This window comes from Ochotona curzoniae, unplaced genomic scaffold (assembly GCF_017591425.1).
Source record: "Ochotona curzoniae isolate NIBS_2020 unplaced genomic scaffold, NIBS_Ocur_1.0 scaffold_3835, whole genome shotgun sequence".
In the NCBI taxonomy this organism is placed as follows: Eukaryota; Metazoa; Chordata; class Mammalia; order Lagomorpha; family Ochotonidae; genus Ochotona; species Ochotona curzoniae.
In genome coordinates, this window is record NW_024467114.1 from 7578743 (window position 1) to 7598610 (window position 19868).

Consider the following 19868-nt stretch of genomic DNA (forward strand, 5'->3'; position numbering starts at 1 on the left):
TTTGAAAATATATTTTTAAAGATTTGTTTATTTTTATTGCAAAGTCAGATATACAGAGAGGAGAGACAGAGAGGAAGATCTTCTATCCGATGATTCACTCCCTAAGTGGCAGCAACGACTGGAGCTGAGCCAGTCCAAAGCCAGCAGCCAGGAGCTTCTTGGGTCTCCCATGTGGGTGCAGGATCCTAAGGCTTTGGGCCATCCTGCATTGCGTTCCCAGGCCATAGGCAGCGAGCTGGATGGGAAGAGGGCTGCCGGCATTAGAACTGGCGCCCATATGGGATCCTGGCGTGTTTAAGGCGAAGACTTTAACCACTATGCTATTGCGCTGGGCCCTTCCTTCATTCTTTTTAAAAGGTGTTTTGAATGCCTGCATTTTAAATGCAAGGCTAGAGCATGCCAGAGAGAACACATTTCAGGAGTGAGTGGGCAGGATCTTGTCCATGACCAGAGTTTGAACTCACAAAGATAAGACAAGCTGGCAGATATCTCAGGATTTTGGCAAAGTGAAGGAATCTTCTTGTTCTCAAAAGTCAGCAAGTTTGGAAATTAAATTAGTGAGATTGCTAAGAAAAATAACTCCGTCTGCAGTGAGATCGCTGGTGTTTATTCACCCCCTCATTGAATGCAGTTTCGCAGCTGGTAGCTGGATGGCTGCATTAAAAGCAGGGTTATTTTTCACAGGCCCTCACACAGAAGGAATACACATCACCAAGAACCAGCTTCCTAAGATACCAGTTTGCTCACTGGCATTTATTAAAGAAGCATTGTATCTTAGCTCTAATTTTATTTGCTACCTTATGAATGTGCTGACTTGAATGGTGACAACATTTAGTATGTGCAATCATGACAGTTTTCTGTACAGAAAGTCATATCTACTAACACATAAAAATGACACATTGTTCTTTTCTAGAATTTGAGGTCTGCTTCTACAATTTGTGGGCCTATTGCACATCCATCCCTACAGTCAGGGTCAACCACGGGCCTCAGGCCAGAATCAACCCACTGCAGACAAAAGCCTTATGTTGTGCAAAGCTTGAAATATGTGTACTTACACTGCGCCCTGATACAAAAAGTTTATCCGCCGTATCTTACACGGTTTCAAAGCTACACACTTTTATTAAAAGCTTTCGTCGTCGTTTTTGTTGTTGTTGTTGTTTATGTTAAATTACACATTCCTTTCTTTGAATGATCATTATATGTAATAGCTGTACATATTTATTATTTAATTGTTAGGTTACCAGCCAGCTAGTTCATCATACAAGATTAAAATGGCCGAAGTTGGAGGACTGGCAAAGATGATGGTCTGGTCAATGACCTTGCTTGAGAATCAACTTGCTGAGAAACTTTGGGTCCTTAAAGTCCTGCAGCATCTCTCCACTTCCGGTTTGTATAGTGTTATATCTGAATACTTCAAGGCCAGTTATTTTTGTTTCCGTCTAACAATGTCAAGGCCATCCCACATAAATCCTTTTTCACCTGTATTATCAGAGGTGAACTGTACTTCAATGATGGAAGCACGGGCAGCCAGGGAAATCTGTGCTCACCTCAATGACCCAGACCCCTCCGGACAGCTGCTGTTTCGCTCTTCGGAAATACTCTGGAACCTACTGGAGAAGTCTTCCAAAGAGGAAATCATACAGCAGCTCAGTAACTTGGAGTGTTTGCTGTAAGTATATGGCCTAGACAGAAAGAGGTTTTTAACCTTAAACTAACCTTGGCATCCCTGTTTGAATCTGCCATCAATTAGGCTTTGCAGTCCTGAATGGCTGTTCCTCAGGACGCCTTTTTTGTGCTGTGGCGTCAATGAATTCACACAGTCCTGCGCCAGGCTTTTACTGTATGGAAGGCTCTTCAAGTAGCTTACGAAGGCTGTTATGCCTTTGCATATGAATAATAAAAGACGTTTAAAAGAGCTATATAATTTAATCACTCATTAAATTTCTTATGAAATGTATGCTGTCTTCCAGATGCCAAAAGAAGCGTTAGCAATGGAATGTGAGTAAGCCATCAAGCTGCTCACTCATTTATTCCACAGATAACTCATCTACTCTGTGCCAGGTTAATTCTAGGCCATAAGAGTGCAATTGAAAACAACGCAAACACAGTCTTTATTTTCATGGAATTTGCACATGCTAGAGAAATGGGCAAATAGAGAAGCAACTCATAATAAGTGATATGATACATGATAAATGTAGGCAGGAAACGATTGCGGGGTGCTTGCCTGGTCTGCAGAACAAGGTTGAATCAGCACATTTTTGTTTGCAAAGGACCGAAACACCAACCGAACTGACTTAATCAGTATAGGAAATGTATGGGCTCACAGAACTGCAAAACCCAGCAGGGAACTGTTTCACGCGCGGCTCTCCTCAAGGCTGCACCTGGTCCTTCTTGATCCCGCTGCAGTCTCCCACTGCATTGGCTTCATTTTGAAGCTCCACGCGGTGAAACCTAGGGAGTTCAGATTCAGATCGCCTTGATCCCAAACCAAGCAGAAGAGTAGCGCTCCCGGAAAGCGCAAACAAAAGATGCAAGTGAATCCGTTTGGCCCTCCGTTGTCTGCTGTGAGCAGTGCCCATTCCAGAGTGCCTGTGTTCTGGCGAGCACACGTCCCCCGATTTCAGACTGGTGCCTTGTCATCTCCGCACATAGAAGTAGGAAGGCTTCCTGGGGCCCCTGCTGCTAGAGCACTGGTGCCATTCCTGCCACGTTGCCTCCCACAGCGCCCCCCTCCTAGAACATTACAGCGGTGATGTAGACTGCAAATCTGAATTTCGGAGGAACACAAACATTCCTTCCATAGCAGCATTGTCTTTTTTTTTTTTAATGTGATTTTATTTTCTAGGGCTTTGAAGGAAGTATTTAAGAATCTGTTTATGAGAAGTTTTAGTCATTATGATCGTCAGCTTAGGAATGATATACTAGTGATCACTACAATCATAGCTCAGAACCCCGGGGCACCGATGACTGTAAGTATAACCCCCACTGCACTGCGTGTAACTGAGCAAGTGGGGACCCTGGCAGGTGTCTATGTTATGTGATAATGTTTATGTATTGTGTCACAACACTGAGTTGTGTTTTTGCCGTAACAGTCACCGGTGCAAGCCTTGAAGCTCTGCCAGTGTTTCTTTCCATCCCCCAGAAGCTTGGGGCTCCGCTCATGTTTTGACACAGGGACACAGGTCTCCCTCCCATCCCGCAGCACTCCTCTTTTGCTTGAGCAAGGAAGCTCTTTACTATTTCTTCTAGTGAAATGTAGATTCTCTTTGTTTTAAACTGAAAATAGCTTAATGTATGTGTCATTGAATGTAGGATTCCAGGTTAAAAAACACAGTCTCTGTTCTGGCTTCCACAGTTTCTGATGAAAAGCAATCGTTTCAAATTGCTGTTCCATTTATTATGCTGTATCAGTTTTTCCTCCGATTATTTTCTAGAGTTTTATTCTGTCTTCAATTTTGAGCAGTCTTATGGTCGTGCACCAAGAAGGTCTCATTTATGTTTACACTATTTGGCATTCATGGGGTTTCTGCAATATGTGAATTGGCCATTATTTCTGCAAGTATCTTTTCTGCCCTATGCCTTTTCCCCCTAAGATTTGTTTATTTGTGTATTTAAAAAGAGTAGAGATGGAAAGAGGGGGGCAAAACAGAGAGACAGTCTTCCAGCCACTGGATCACTCCCGAAATGTTTGAGCCAAGCAGGTCTTGGCCAGGCTGAAGCCAGGTGCCAGGTGCATTGCCAGGTGCGTTAGTGGGAAGCTGGACTGAGACAAAGCCACGCTTGAGTATGAGATGTTGCCTGGTGTGCCCAGCTCCGTGGCAGCCCACGCACCATGATGCCCATCACTCAGCCCTTGTTTTTCCTTCTTATTCTGAGACTCTTGTCACTTGTCTGACTTTCTTTCAGTGATTTTCTGCTTATTCTTCAGATTGAATATGTGAATTACTCGGTTTTAAATTCATTGGCTCTTTCTGTCTGTTGCCCCCATTTTGTTGTTCATCTCATCTACTGCCTTTGTGGTTCAGATTTCTGTTTTCAATTCTGGAATGCTGTTTTGTGTAGCTTTTACAAGTCCTGTTATTCCACTCATGATAAGCCTTTACTGTGGGTTCTGGTATACTCTTTTTTTTTTTTAATTGCCAGGCATTTAGGTGTCTACTCACTGCTATGGTAGGTAGAAGTTCAAACGGTAGGTAGATTTTCAGTTCTTGCAGCCTTAGGAATGAGTGTTCCCTGCTGGTGTGTGAATCAAGCAATCAGGCAGAGACTTGGAGACAGATTATAAACAGATTTTGGACTTCTGTCTCCTTTGTCTTTCCCCTGTATGGGATTTCTCTCTGTGATGTGCTGGTTGCTGCTGGCCTGTGATATTTCAAGCCACCAATAACACAGGATGACAATGTTTTAGAATCTCTCCATTTAAAAAAAAAAGTGGGGAGGGAGGTAGGAGAAAGGAAGTTCATGCAGTGACATTCCCCTCTTCGAAGCCCTCATTCTCTTCCGGTGTCCACTTGCTGTTGACCACAAGGGTTGTTGTTATAATCTGTGCAGAGTTTATCACTGACTGTTGGCTACTGGAGGATTTGTCTGAGAGGAACTTCTCTGCCTTACCACAAGTTGAGGCTCTCCATAGATAGTGTAAAGCTCACTGAATAATGAGAATCCTGTTTTAGAGATCTTCGACAATATCCACAGATCAATAGCTGCATACCTCATAAGCTGTATTTCAAGGAACTGGCTCCCAATGCTTCAGTCCCCTCTCAGAAGAAGGGTCCATACTTTAGTGCGAACGGGCAGTCTTGCAAAGCATGCTGCTTAGGCTGCAGGGCGCAGTGGGCCTTCCTGCTTGGGAAGCCCCGATCAGTGAGTAAGCTCTCATTTTTGTCCTTCCCAGCACGGATCACATGGATCACATCTGCACAGCCTAGAGCAGCTGTGTTCGTTGTGAAGTAGACTAACAGCTGCAAGTTCAGAAGCTCCGGGTTTTCCCTTGCACTCTCCCTAATGTGCAAAGTGTGCCTGGACTCTGCTGCTGGGATGGGCACACCCCAGCCATCCCTGAGAGCCTTCCAGAGTCAGCGCTGTGTGCTATCTCTTAATCAAACAGTGTACTCGGAGTGTCCAGGGAGGAACTGGGGGTGTTTGAGAAGTTACACTCCTTTCTGGAGTTCCTTAAAGGCATAGATAACAAATTACAAACAGTAGCGCAGTGCGGTGCACTTGGAGTTCCTTGTGTGGTTTAACCTGTTATAACATATTCTAGAATAATGTAAACTGTTTCCTAGGGCCTGTAGAAATAAGTTTGAAACTGAATTACAAGTCTTACCTTGTAGTTTGGTTGTGGCCTTATTGCTTTACTTTCATTCCTAACTTTTATTAGCATTTTAGAAATTCAGATGAATGATAATGGAGGACTTTAAGAAGACAGATTAGTATGAATGTGTCTTAATTTTTAATTCACCTTCTTGTTCATTTTGTTTATTTGTATTAGGAAACAGGCTTTACCAAGGACTTGATATTATTTGCAACCTTTAATGAAGGTAAAAAATAAAAATAAAAATCTAAACTTCATATAATTATATTGGTAAGCCCTGTATATAATTTTGGATTTCATTTTACTCTTTTTATTCTCTTCTTTACAGTTAAAAGTCAAAATCCTTTGGTAAAAGGTCTTAAGCTTTCAAACTCCTATGAAGATTTTGAGTTGAAGAAATTGTTATTTAATATAATTGTGATCTTATGTAAAGATTCCCCTGCTGTCCAGGTAAAAAGTAATCAAAAGAGGAAAATTCATTAAAATATATGTGGAGTATATAATATGGCTGCATATCTTTTATCAGCCCATATATTTACTGTAGAAAATAATAAATTCTTGCCTGCTTTTCAGCTTTTAAAAATTTTCCTTTTTTTATCTCTTAATAAGCATCAAAGCACCTCAATTTAAAGAAAAAAAACCTGAGAGATTTATTGATATTATTTAAAAAAATATAAAATAAGTTTCATGCAGGTACATCCAGCTTATAATCTTTGCCTGACGAGAATGATAAATATTAAAGGAAACGGTTAGTCTTCGCACTGCCAATCTCAATCCCTTATGAATATTCATTTTCTTTTTTTTTCTTTTTAAAGATTTGTGTATTTAGTTTAAAAGAGTTACAGAGAGAAAGGATGGTCTTCCTCCTGCTGGATCACTCCCCGAATGGTCACAGCAGCCAGAGCTGAGTGGGTCCGAAGGTGGGAGCCACGAGCTTCTTCCCAGTCTCCCACACAGGTGCAGGTGCACAAGGTCTGGAGCCATTAGCAGGCAGCTTCATCAGAAAGTGGAGCAGCATGGACTGGCACCTGCACCCATATAGAATTCCAGCATTGCAGATGGAGGATTAGCTGGCTAAGCCACTGTGCCAGCCCCTCTACATTTTTTTCTCCAAGCAAACATGTTGTTAATTTTTATTTGTCATGCATCTACCTATCTATTCTTATGAGCTAGAGAGTTCCTGCCTCAGAAAAGGAAATCACAACCGACTGTCGTTACTATTGAACGTTGCTCTTTCTTTGTCGTCTTTGTGTCCGTACTTTGACGTGTCTTCAGTTCGTGGTGCTCAGGAAGGAAACACTTTGAAATTATCATCAGTGAAATATCAAACTGGAAATCTTTAATTTTTTAGACTAAATAAAGTTATTTTGGTTATGTTTCTAACAAAATATCCTTTGTTTCTCAATAGCTCCTAATCGATGGCAAAGTTGTGTTGGCTTTGTTCACCTATGTGAAAAAGCCTGAAAAACACAAGGTAATTGAATGGTCTCTGGCCCAGCATGAAGAACTGCAGCTGCATGCAATCGCCACGCTGTCCTCGGTGGCCCCCTTGCTGCTGGACGACTACATGTTGTGCCAGGGGAACGCTCGAGTCCTCGCCTTCCTGCAGTGGTGTGAAAGTGAAGGTGAGTGCGTGGCACTGCAAACGCCTAGCAAAATCCCAGCTCACGAACGCTTGCACAGAAGGAGAACGATGCAGTTCGTTGAGGAAGTGAGGAGAAAAATGCATAGATCTTTCTTCCATTTCCGGTGTGTCTGTTGTTTTAAGGAAAAGTACTGAGATTTCATTTTACGGTGAGACTTTTGAAAATGCTAAAACTGTGCTTAATATGCATCTAGAAATTGTGCACATGATTTGACTTAAGCTTTAGTATTATGTAAAAATTATATTTGGGAGGCCCAGCATGATAGCCTAGTAGCTATATTCTTGCCTCCCATGAATTAGGCTCCCATGTGGGTGCTGGTTCTAAAGCTAGCTGCTCCACTTCCCTTGCAGCTCCCTGCTTGTGGCCTGGGAAAGCAGTCAAGGACGGCCCAAAGCTGTGGACACTGCACCCCCGTGGGAGACCTGGACAAAGGTCCTGGCTCCTGGCTTCAGGTTGGCTAAGCTTCAGCTGTTGCATACATTTTAAAAAAATTATATTTAGGAAGGAAATAAATTCTGAAAATATTTTAATGCCTTCCTTTAAATGTTTATTGAAAGCTTACTAGTACCAAATATTATTTTTTGAAGATTTATTAATTTTTGTTGGAAAGGCAGACTTATAGAGAAGAGACAGAGAGAAAGAGCTTCTATCCACTGGTTCACTCCCCAGGTGGCCACAACGGCCAAAGCTGAACCATTCTGAAGCCAGGAACTGGGAGCTTCTTCTTGATCTTCCACATGAGTGCAGAATCCCAAGGCTTTGGGTGATCCTCTACTGTTTTTCCAGGCCACAGGTAGGGAACTGAAAGGGAGGTGGGGTATATGGGATACAAACCTGCATCCATTTGGGATCCTGGTGCATTCAAGGCAAGGACTTAGCCACTGAGTTGTCACACCAGGCCGCAGGTGCTGCTTTAGCAGGTGAAAATTTTAACAGTTTTGGCGTGACATTTAGCAATGCAATTAAACCCCAAGTCCTTGCTCCTCTGCTTCCTGTCCAGCGTCCTGCTGGTGCGCACCTTGGTAAACAGCAGAGGCAAGCCTGAGTAGTCAGGACCCTGCCACTCATGGGAGAGACCCCAGGTTGAATTCTGGAATCCTGGATTCAGCCTGTTCTCACTCTGGCTTTTCCTTTATGGGCATTTAGGGAATGGATCAGCGATTGGAAGATCTCTCTCTGATTTGTTCTCTCTCTGATTCGTTCTCTCTCTCACTCTCTCTGTTTATCCTCTACTCTCCTTCCCTGTGTCTCCCCTTTTCAAATAAATGAAAAAAATCTCAAGAGATTCATAACAAAAAAATTCCTACTCCTTGGTGCTTGAAATCTGTATCTGTAGTCAGAAATAATCAGTGGTTATGTAGTCTACCAAATTGTGCAAATCCCCAATTTTATTAGTATTTTTATCTCAATTCTTAGAAAGCAAACACAGTTGGATTTCAATTTTTTTATGCTCTACAATCTCTTAATTCTATTTTCTACAAACGTGTTGACGTACCCATAAGCGGCCTTCGTTATGCTCCTCCTGTGGAGGAAGGAACATACATGAGATGTTTTTTCTGTGCCTGATTGCTGAGAGTTTGTCCTGAGCAGTGTTGGGTTTTTGCAAATGACTGATGGCATGTGATCAGATGACCCTGTGCCCTTCCCTGAGGATGGGGTGATAGAGGCAACTCACCCTTTCCTGCATCCTTCAAACGATTACGATTATGCTAAATCAGGACTTCTGCCTGTTTCATTAGCTCTTGTGAAGGTAGCTTGGTGCAAGTATAACTATTCAAATTGATGTGTCTATAAGCGGATGACCACTGGACGGTCTTACTCAACAACTTTCATTCTCTGTCTTCACTGTCTGACACTGTGATACAACAGGTTAAGCCACCACCCAAAATGACAGCATCACATATGAGCTCCGGTTTGAGTCCTGGCTACGTGCTTCCAATCCAGCTCCTTGCTAATGTACCTGGAAAAGCAGCAAGAGATGGTCTGAGTGCTCAGGTCCCTGCCACCCCACGGGAAACCCTGCTGGAGCGCCTGTGGCAGCCTGGCCCAGCGCTGGCTGCTGTGGGAGTGAACCAGTAGATGGGACAATCTCAGCTTCTCAACCTCCTCCTCCTTTTCCTCCTTCTTTCCTCCCTCCTCCTGCTCCCCTCCTCTCTCTTCTTCACTCTATAACTCCGTGTTTCAAATAGATAAATCTTTTCTTTAAAAATGCAGTTCCAGTAGCATTAGTATTTACATACATATTTTTATTCTCTCAAATTTAAGCTCTACAAAAAATGTATGCATAATAATATTATAAAGCTTAGAGGCCGAGTGCAGGAACCTAGTGGCCTTGGGTGCTGGTTCATGTACTGGCTGTTCCACTTCCCATGCAGCTCCCTGCGAGTGGCCGGGGAAAGCAGTTGAGGATGGCCCAACAAAACCTTGGGACCCTGCACCTGCTTGGGAGACCCGGAAGAAGCTCCTGGCTTCCTGGTTTTGTGTCATCTCAGCTCCAACCATGTGGCTGTTTGGGGAGTGAATCAGCAGATGAAAAATGTAAATCTCACTTTCCAATAAAAACAAATCTTTAAAAAAAAACTTAGAAATTATAAAATTCTTCGTCAAAATCTGAATAAAATATCAGGCCACAATTGAGAGAAAGCATTTATTACTCCTGTGATAAATGTAATAAGTGATTCTATTTAATAAAGAACACCTAACCATTTTCAAAAAGGTAATTTTTAGTAGGTAAGAATAAAAAGGATAGGGATGGCTTTTCATAGAGAAAAACTTCAGACTATTCTTAAAAACATTTAAAACTGCCCAACTTTTCTGGTAACAAAGGGAGTATAAATTCAGACAGCGGCGAGCCGGGTTTTACATCTAAGACTCCAGGAATCGATGTTACGCGTCGTGTCTACATAGACACGTCAGCCAAGTTCAGTGAGCACAGCCTCTCAATCCTGCTGTCACGTGACCCAGAATGTTTACTGTGGATCTCTGTAAAAAAAAAAAATGAGTCTTTTAAAAACAATATTCAGCAGCAGAGACAGATTGCAAAATAAATGTGCAATGTGATATGCTTAATAAAATCTTAAAACATGTATCTGTTTTGAAAGAGAAAAAAAAGGAGATTTTTGTTTCCCTAAGCAAGCTAAAGCAAATGTGACAAAATTTTGACATCTGAACTCAGACAGAAGGTATCTGATACTGCTGTTTTATATTAGATGTTTTAACCTCCTTGATTTTTTTTCGATTTCCCCCCGCAGACTCCTTCTTCAGTCATGGCAACAGCTTTCATGGCTCAGGCGGCCGGGGCAACAAGTTTGCCCAGATGCGTTACAGCCTGCGACTCCTGAGGGCCATGGTCAACGCGGAAGACGAGACTGTGAGCACGGATCTCTGTGCAAACGGGGCGATCCAGCAACTCATAGGTGAAATGTAGCACGCTGGTCTCTGAAGACAGTAGAACATTCAAGAGAGGCTGTGTTTGAAGCGCTTCTCTACAAATGTACCTTACGTTAATGGCTGAGAAGTTTATATCAACATACATTGATGTTTATGGCTGAGAATATTTCCTTGATTCTCATATTACTGCTATAAATCCATTTGTCTTCTTACTGAAACATCATGTTTACTAATCTTCAATTCAGACATCATTTTACTTAGGATATTTCTCTCTCTCTCTCTTTTTTTAATTAGCTGTCCTTAATGTTTCATTCTTCTAGTAATAAGATCACTAGTTTTGGCCAAACATTCTGAAACCATTTTAAAAGGGGGAAAACGTTAACATTTTTTCAGTGCATCTAATGTGTTAAAACACTGATACTTTGGAATATATGAAGTATATATAGGGGTTTCTTTTCTGAAGTGAAATATCAGTTAGCTTTGGTTTTAACTTACAGTGTGCTGTGTTAAGCCAGCTTACCTCCCTCTCAGGTGTGTACGTGTGAGCCCAGCATGGAAATCTGAACCCCTAAGTGAAGCTTGCTTCGCATCTTGTTATTAAGAAAATAATTCTCCATCTGTCACCTTTCCTCATTTTGAAAAATGAGAACCAGTTTAGTCGCTTGCATTTAGCAATTGCTTCATTGAGTAAACGATACTGTCTACGGGATGTCAGTTGATTAAAAGTGTCTACGGGACAAGTCTTGTGTCCGTGGGAGCACCTGCCCCTCCGTCATCGCTGCAGGGGGTGATGCCTCCAGTGACTGCACTGGTGAGGAACAAGAGAAGGGAGCTAGGCACAGCGTTCACCTCCGTGCCGAGTTCGCTAAGCTTGACTGCATCTGAAAGTGCATATCATTCCAGTTCGTATTTCCTTGTTTAAAATTCAGCCTTTTAAGATTTACTTATTTATCCATTTATTTATTTATTTATTTGGAAGGCAGAGTTAGAGAGACAGAGAGAGATCTTTCATCAGTCTAGTTCACTCTGAACATGGCTACGTAGTTGGACCAGACTGATACCTCGAACTCCATCCGGGTCTCCCATGTGAGTGGCAGGGGCCCAAACACTTGGACATGCGATAGCTAGCAGTAAAACTGGGGCTTATTGGGGATGCCTGTATCACAGGCGAGAGCTTCTCAAGGCCTCTTCTTTACTGAAGGATTCCCAGGAAATAAGTCTTCTGTATGTGCAGAATGAAGTCTTATTTTTGCCTGATCTGGGGACATGTGACAGGGAAAAGAGAAGACCAATTGCAAAGATTCATCTCTTTTTAGGATTTTCTCCCTTTAACTGGGAAAAAAAAAAAAAAACAAAGTTGACCCGATGATCATTTGAGGTTTTGGAGGCAGGCCTTGTCTCACTAAATCCAAGGGGACTTTATCGTAGTGCCGCACTCAGTGAGCAGTGAGCGCGTTATAAATGTAAATGCTTTTATGCTTTCAGTGTGAGTTGCAAACGCTTGTAGAACAGGACACTTGGGATCTTCCCTTTGGCGAGAACACAGGAGAAAATAAGGCATGTCGTGGGAAGAGAGCACGCGCTTACCTGCACCATTAGTGAGGCGCTTGGTTACAAGCATAAGCTAAGAGGGTCAGGTAGCTTTTAAGAGAAGTCTCAGTAGAAGCTCATGAGGCTAAGGGTATTTTCAAGAGGGGAAAAACTGAATAGTTTTTCAAACAAGGGGATAGCATGAACAGAGATATACATTGCACTAAAATATGCTTGGTGATATATTCAGAGCTAATCCAAGTAAAACTGATGTTTTAAGAGGAGAACTAGTATAAGGCTGGTTGTGTAGTCAGGAGATAAACTGGAAAGCGTTTGAGTAATAGTCGACCTAGTTTGACCTTTAATCTTGAGGCACAGGAAGCTGACAATGAGGTTATGTGTAAACTGTCATTATATTGAAAAAAAAAACCCAGAAACAATAGAATGATTTGTAATAACATAAAAAGAGGGAAAGAAAGGCAGAGAGTTAAAAGGATACTAAATGTGGAGAAAACTCATTCAATATTACTATACTGTGTATTGCAGGACAGCAGGGGAAGTTACCCATTGGAGAATGAGTTTGTCTAGAGGCGGAAGCCGGCCCATGGCCCCCACATTGGATTCCCAGAGAATACTTTTGAAAAAGAACCTATTTGTGACCCTCTGTTGCTGAAAAGCCCATGCCTGCCCCCCAGCAGGCTCCAGTGGCTTCCCTAGGGTCTCATCCCCCACCTGTCAGTCATCCTAACAGGGTCAGCAGCCTCTCAACGCCAGCTTGGAAAATAGGTTGTGATTTCACAGCTCCTCGTCTGCCTGCTGGTACCAGGGACCCCTGCAGCGGGAGAGCTGAGTGTGATGCTTCCCCCGAGATTAAAGTGAGGCTCCTTCCGGACAGTTTCACTGCGGATCTCGTATCTCTGGTGGTTGAGGTTATTGCCAGTCCTTCAGTTCTGATTCCAAGCAAAGGCAGACTGCCGCTGTGGAAAGCTGTTGAAGATGCTCTCAGATAGACACGACGGGGCACAGAAAGCTGTAACAAGAAGAGGAGACACCATGAGAGATCTTTCCTGTTTGCTTAAAACTGACCCTAAGAGAGAGATGGAAGTGAGTCAAACTACAGCCAGGCGTTTTCATCACATGCAAATATTCAGGAATGCATCATCACTGCCTCATAAGGACTCTGTGCATTTCTGAACACCAGTTGCTTAGAGCGCCTTTTTAAAAAGATTTATTTTATTCTTATTGGAAAGTCAGATATACACAGAGAGGAGGAGAGACAGAGAGAAAGATCTTCCATCCGTTGATTCACTCCCCAAGCAACCGTAATAGCCAAAGCTGCACCAATCCGAAGCCAGGAGCCCAAGGCTGCCTCCATGTCTCCCACACTGGTGCAGGGTCCCAAAGGCCATCCTCTACTGCTTTCCCAGGACACAGGCAGGGAGCTGGGTGGGAAGTGGAGCAGCCAGAATTAGAACCATATTGTATCTATTAGGCATATGCAGGACGAGGACTTTAGCCGCTAGGCTATCGCATAGGGCCCTTTAGAGCACCTTTTAAAGACACTGCGGTAATATTGTGTTGGTGTTCTATACCTGAAGACCTACTGATTATATTGAACTTCTCTATTTTGGGGGCTATATACATGTGTTTGTAGAAAATCTCCCTGTTTGGGACTACTGATTATGTTAAGATTCAAGCAGTTTATCTTCTCTCCACAGCTTGTAGGTTATTATGTGCTCAAAGTAGCTCCTTTTGAGCCTGGAGCTTAGCCTAATGGCTAAAGTCCTCACCTTGCATGCTTAGGGATCCTGTATGGGCACCGGTTCATGTTCTGCGTGCTCCACTTCCCTTTCAGCTCCATGATTGTGGCCTGGGAAAGCAGTCGAGGACGGCCCAAAGCCTTTGAAACCCTGCACCTGCATAGGAGACCCGGAGGAAGCTCCTGGCTCCTGGCTTCAGATGGCTCTGCTCTGGCTGTTGTGGTTACTTGGGGAGTGAACCAGCAGATCTTTCTCTTTGTAAATCTGACTTTCCAATAAAAATATATATATATTTAAAAAAAGAGAGAGAGAGAGAGAAAGAAAACATCCCCTTCTAAAATAGATTCTTTGGGTGAAGAAATTGTTTAAAAGTGATTTTCAAACAATAATTACCAAAATTAAAATACAGTATCTAATAGCTTCTTCAAATGTTTTCCAACAGGAATGTTTACAGCTATGATTAGGAACCCTCATGAAAATGAAGAGGCTATTGTTTTGGAAATCCAGTCTGATATATTGCTCATCCTGTCTGGTCTTTGTGAAGATCATATCCAAAGGAAGGTACATGAATCAAAATTTTGGTCAGATCTCTCAATCACCTAACTATGAACTTTTCTTTAAGAAATGTCCATAGATGTTGTGTTTTTTATAAATTTTGTGAATATTTGATATTTTGTTCAGAGTACAATTAAATACAGTAAGATGTACAGATCATAAGTATATAGGTCAGTAGGTTTTGACAAATGTTATATACCCTTCAAGGACAAATACCCCGCTTAAAATATGGACTACGGCCATTTTCTATAAATTGTCCCTATCCCCTCCCCCGCCAAGCAGCCGCTGTCTCTCTCCCATCCCTCTCCACTGGTTTTGCCCCGTTAGCTTTGGCCGAGTGGGATTGCGACCCCTGTCATCCAGCTTCACATTCTGAAATATGCCCATTTGCTGACTGTAGCAGTAGGTAATTTCTTTTTATGGCTGAATGATATTCCACTGTGTGCATGTGCCTCGATTGTTTGATCCAGTCCCCAGCCTGCAGGGCTTGAGTTGTTTCTCTTGGGCCTGCTAAGAGTCAGACTTCAGCAGGCATCCTCATACCGGTCTGTTTGTGTGTATGCTTTTATTTCTCTTGAATAAATACGTGGGAATTTGGTGGATCATAAAAAAGACTCATTTATCTTTTTAAGAAACAACCAAATAATTTTATAAAGTGTCTAAACTATAAATGTTTGGTCTTTCAATTGGGTTCATACCTAAAACTGAAAGTTAAAGTAAGAGCTTAATTTCTCTATCATGTTTGGCTCCACAGTAGATTTGGAGTCTCGGCAATTAACAAAAAGAATTGAAATTGTAAATATAAAAATGAAAAATCATGAATATTTCCGTAGATGGCTTGTAGGGGTAGTGAATGCATGCTTAGCACCAAGCCACATACATTTTTGTTTATATATTCTGCCATCTTGTGCTTTTCTGGAAAAATAATAATTTTGCTTACTGGGAACCAGAACCAGAGGACTGGGAAATGAGTTAGGTAATTGGTAAGGGGAAAATACTAAGTGCTAACAACATCATGGAGATTATTCAGAGCTTTGGCTACCTTTGATGTTTCTCTCAGGAGCATTGGACACAACAGCTGTGCTGTGAAGTACCTGCCCCCAGCTGGACTGCATTGACCGTGATGTGGCAAAAAAAGAGGGGGCCACTCCTGGACAGTAGTTTTGGTTTTGAAGAGAAAAGAAAAAAAAAATCTAAGGAGACATTAAGTCGGCATGTTAATTAATGCTTTGTTTTTAAAATGACTAGTTACACAATAGTTGGTCTGAAATTACTCAGAATAAGCAAGTCTAACTTTTTTAAATTGCTTTAAAAATACTATCTTCCCAAAAGTATCACTATCAAGATATTCCTACTTGGAAAGGAAGCAGGGAAGGAAGGGGGTGTTTATTTCAAGAAATCATTTGAAACCAATCTCTTAAACAGGAAATGTTTGGAATAGAAGGCGTAGATATTATTCTTCATGTAATGAAAACAGACCCGAAGAAGTTGCAAAGTGGCTTGGGTTACAATGTACTCCTTTTCAGTACATTGGACAGCATTTGGTAAGTATTACTCTAACAAAGTTAGAAGAATCACAGCTTGCACTAAAGCCATGCACCCTGATTTTCTTCCCTCAGAAGCGTAGCAGCAACATAACTCTTCTTCAAACCTTTTTCCTAAAAACAGTCCAAAATGGCACCAAGAGTGCTTTGGGAAGTAATATTGAGGTCCATTCTTTAAGTATGATTTTTTTAAAATACCTTCCAATTTTTTAAAGTAATGTGTCATCTTTCTTCTTAATTTTATTGAAATACAATATATATGCAAAATTATAAATCATATAATTTATGATATATAATTAAATTAAGACATTATAATATATTGTTAAAATACTGATTTTAATTTAATATCTATTAATTTATAATTGTTCATATCAAATTAATATATTGGCATTATATGTTGAATTAATGTGATTGAATATATAATTGTATATTATATATAATTTATTTATATATATATATATTCTAGCATATTATTACAAAACTTGCACAATATATACCCATGGAGCCATAATCCTAACGTGTTTTTCTTGGGGCGAGTATTTGGTGCAGCTGTCAGGACACAATGACTGGGGTTGAGTCCCCACTCAGTTCCCAATTCTGGCTTTGTGTTATTGTGCACAGTGGCAGGCACACACTCGGGTGGCTGACAGCCTGAGGAGAGACCTCAGTGAAGTTCTGGGTTCCTGGCTGCAGTACTTAGGGAGGGAACCAACACATGCATGCTCTCTGTCTCGCTCATGTCTGATGCTTACATGATGATGAAGGCCAGGAGTCTCAGGTGGGGAAGGAAGTCCACAGGCCAGATGCCAGGAGCACTGCCGTGGTCATTCCGGTCCATCTGAGGGCCTGAGCACTAGGAGAGCCGGGCTCAAGCTCATCCGACTTGGAGTTCGACCCTCTGCGCTGGACTCCCAGCTTAACGACCAGACAGGGGTTCTCTATTGTCCAGCCTTTTTGTTCTGTTGAGGTCCTCAGCTGATTAGCGTCCACCCATTCTCGTACTGGTTTACTCTACTACTAGTACAAATATCAGTCTCACCAGAAACACCCTCAGAATCCAGACTGATCCTAATCGCTAACAACCCTGGGAAATGGTTTAGGCAGAACCACGTGAATGGCAAGGACCAAGGCAGCGAACCCCACCCGTTCTACAACCACTGTCAGGAAACAGGCCCTCTGTCCCCCAACAGCTGACCTCTCTGTTTTTCGCCAGCATGGGAGAACAGTGCAAGTGGCCCTCCCAGTATGCTCAGCCCTCAAGGACACTGCATAGGGCTAGCCAGCCGGCCCTTTGGTGAAAATACCAGCCCCAAATGTGAGATGGAATCAAAAACCAACCAATGTTTGAAATACACCAGCCTCGTGACAGAAGCAACAGACAGATACACCTTTAAAAAATAGTGACTAGAACAACTAGAGATCTTTAAGAATCACTAACACCCTAAAAACAAAATGTTGCTTTTCTAGAAAGGAAATAAGCAGTTATGCAAATTAATTCACTGATATTGGTTTAAAAATAGTTGAACTTAAAGTTGCTTCAGAATTCCATATATTTTTAAGACATTAAAGAAATAAGCTACTTGTAAAGAAACAATTAGGAACAAAAAAGCAATTAGTCTTTGTAATTAGTTGATAGAATCCACAAATGAATTTAACGAAAGATGTTCCAGCAAATAACTAATTTCCTTTAACTTTCAGGTGTTGTATTTTGGGATGTTACTCCTCCGAGGATTACTTTCTCGAAAAGGAAGGCATTTTTCTCCTTCTGGATATGTTGGCTGTAAGTTTTGTTGCAAGGCAGAAGATTAATAATCTGAGTAACACTGAAAACTACTCAGTGGAGAAGTTTGCCCCTGGATTGTATTTGAATGCCGTGTTTTAAACAAAACCTTTTCTTGAAGAGCCGTAGTGAACAAGCATGTTAAAGACTGAAGATGGGCCCAGTGAGATGGTTCAGTGACTAAATTCTCACCTTGCCATCACCACAATCCCATGTGGCCACCAGTTTGTGTCCTGGCTGCTCCGTTTCCCATCCAGCTCCCTTGCTTGTGGCTAGGGATAACAGTGGAGGATGGCCCAAAGCCTTGGGCGCCCACACCCACATGGGAGACCTGGAAGAAGCTCCTGGCTCCTGGCTTTAGTTGGGCTCAGCTCTGGCCATTGCAGCCATTTGGGCAGTGAACCAGCAAATGGAAGATCTTTCTCTGTCTCTCCTTCTCTCTGTAAATTGGATTTGCCTTTCCAATAAGAATAAAATATATCTTACATAAATAAACGGCCCTGAAGGAGCAGGCATTTGGAACAGTGGTTAAGCCCTGGCTCGGCTTGCCCACACTGGAGTGCCTGAGTTCAAGTCTTGGTATTTCTGCAACCAACCAAGCCTACTGCTAATGTGCATTTTGGGAGGCAACAGGTAATAGCCCAAGTAATTGGGTCCCTGTCATCTGGCATCTACATGGCAGTCCCAGAGTCAGTCCCAGCCTGGCCAACACCTGCTGGCTTCAGTGCTCAGCGATGTCCATTGTCACAGTGATAGGGAGGATACGAGTGCCAGCTTTTCAATCGGTCTTTGAGAAGGTTCCAGCCACGGAGTTCCAGCCATGCCACCGTCTGCAATTCTTAACAGAATATAAGCCTCCGTCGCCCTGGCAGAGCAGCAGAATGCGCTTGTGCTTCTTCATCTCCCTGAAGGAACAGTCAGTGGAGGTTTCTGTCTTCTGTCTCCTCCCGCACCTGCCACACAGCAACAGCCGCGTCCCTGCACTGTTGGGGGGACCAGATGAATGTTACTGTGGATGTGTTTGCAGGTGCACAGGAGTGTGTTTGCATATAAACGTACATGAGCACCCTGCTTAAAACAGTACCTGACACAAAATTCTGAGTCTATTATTATGAGTATTGTTAAATCATATATTAAATATGGATTAACCCAGTCAAGTTCATTGCAATTTATAAAGTATTTCTTAAATATTTATTTATTTGGAAGATGGTGCTACAGAGATGGAGAGAGAGAGAAGTCTTGCATTCATTGATTCATTCCCCAAAGGGCCTCAAAAGGCCAGGATCCAGGAGCACCGTCAGGTCTCCCACATGTGAGTCATGTCGTGCTGCTTTGCCAGGACGTTAGCAGGAAGCTGTGCCGCAAGAGGAGCAGCTTGGGCCGGCGCGGTAGCCTAGCGCCTCAAGTCCTCGCCTTTCACGCACTGGGATCTCACATGGGCACTGGTTCGTGTCCCAGCCACCCTGCTTCCATCCGGCTCCCTGCCTGTGTCCTGGGAAAGCAGTCAAGGACAGCCCAAGGCCTTGGGACCCTGGGAGACCTGGAGGAAGTTCCCGGCTTCTGGCCTTGGATCGGCTCAGCTCCAGTTGTTGTGGCTGCTTGGGGAGTGAATCAACGGATGGAAGATCTTCCTCTCTGTTTCTCCTCCTCTCTGTGTATCTGACTTTCCAACAAAAATAGAATAAATATTTTAAGGGAAAAAAAAGTGTAACAGCGCCTGGAAAACCAGTACCACATCATCATCTTACCAATATTCTGTAATGACGCTTTTCAGAGAACTTCAACCTTTGACATTTGCCTTTTTCTTGGGAATAAAAGAACTCATTTTTTGAGGCTTCTGTTTAGTACAGTTCTGCCAAAGTATTTATTCAGCATGCAGTAGTGATTGCTAATAATGGTGAAATATTAACTTATTCATAATACAGGTGTTCCTTTTTTAAGGCAATCATCCTTAATATTTATTTTAACTGTTTTTCTTTTTCTTTCTTCTTTTCTTTTTCCTTGTTAAAGTTGAGCCAAAAAAAGTTCTGTAATCTAATACTTGGAATAATGGTTGAATTTTGTGATAATCCCAAAACTGCGGCTCATGTCAATGCTTGGCGAGGGAAGAAGGATCAGACAGCGGCTAGTCTTTTAATTAAATTATGGAGAAGGGAAGAAAAAGAACTAGGAGTAAAACGTGACAAAAATGGGAAGATTATTGGTAAGTGCATTTCTAATTGTTAGAAAAAGCAAATAAATGCATATTTTAAAGAGAATTTTAGGGGGTGGCAAGTTGGCTCAATTGGCTAATCTACCACCTCCAAGTGTTGGCTTCCCGTGCGGGCAGTGGTTCTTGTCCCAGCTGCT

At 42.3% G+C, this 19868-nt stretch overlaps 1 protein-coding gene across 1 annotated transcript in view; it reads left to right on the forward strand.

Moving 5' to 3' along the window:
- CFAP69 (cilia and flagella associated protein 69) overlaps positions 1-19868 on the forward strand; it is a 46684-nt gene that overhangs the window by 19255 nt on the left and 7561 nt on the right. Inside the window, exons 7-17 of the mRNA XM_040964500.1 lie at positions 1237-1386; positions 1492-1669; positions 2846-2969; positions 5492-5540; positions 5643-5764; positions 6723-6939; positions 10212-10376; positions 14083-14201; positions 15621-15739; positions 17438-17519; positions 19530-19722. Of these exons, the coding sequence (XP_040820434.1) occupies positions 1237-1386; positions 1492-1669; positions 2846-2969; positions 5492-5540; positions 5643-5764; positions 6723-6939; positions 10212-10376; positions 14083-14201; positions 15621-15739; positions 17438-17519; positions 19530-19722 (1518 nt within the window). The remainder of the gene's footprint in view (positions 1-1236; positions 1387-1491; positions 1670-2845; positions 2970-5491; positions 5541-5642; positions 5765-6722; positions 6940-10211; positions 10377-14082; positions 14202-15620; positions 15740-17437; positions 17520-19529; positions 19723-19868) is intronic.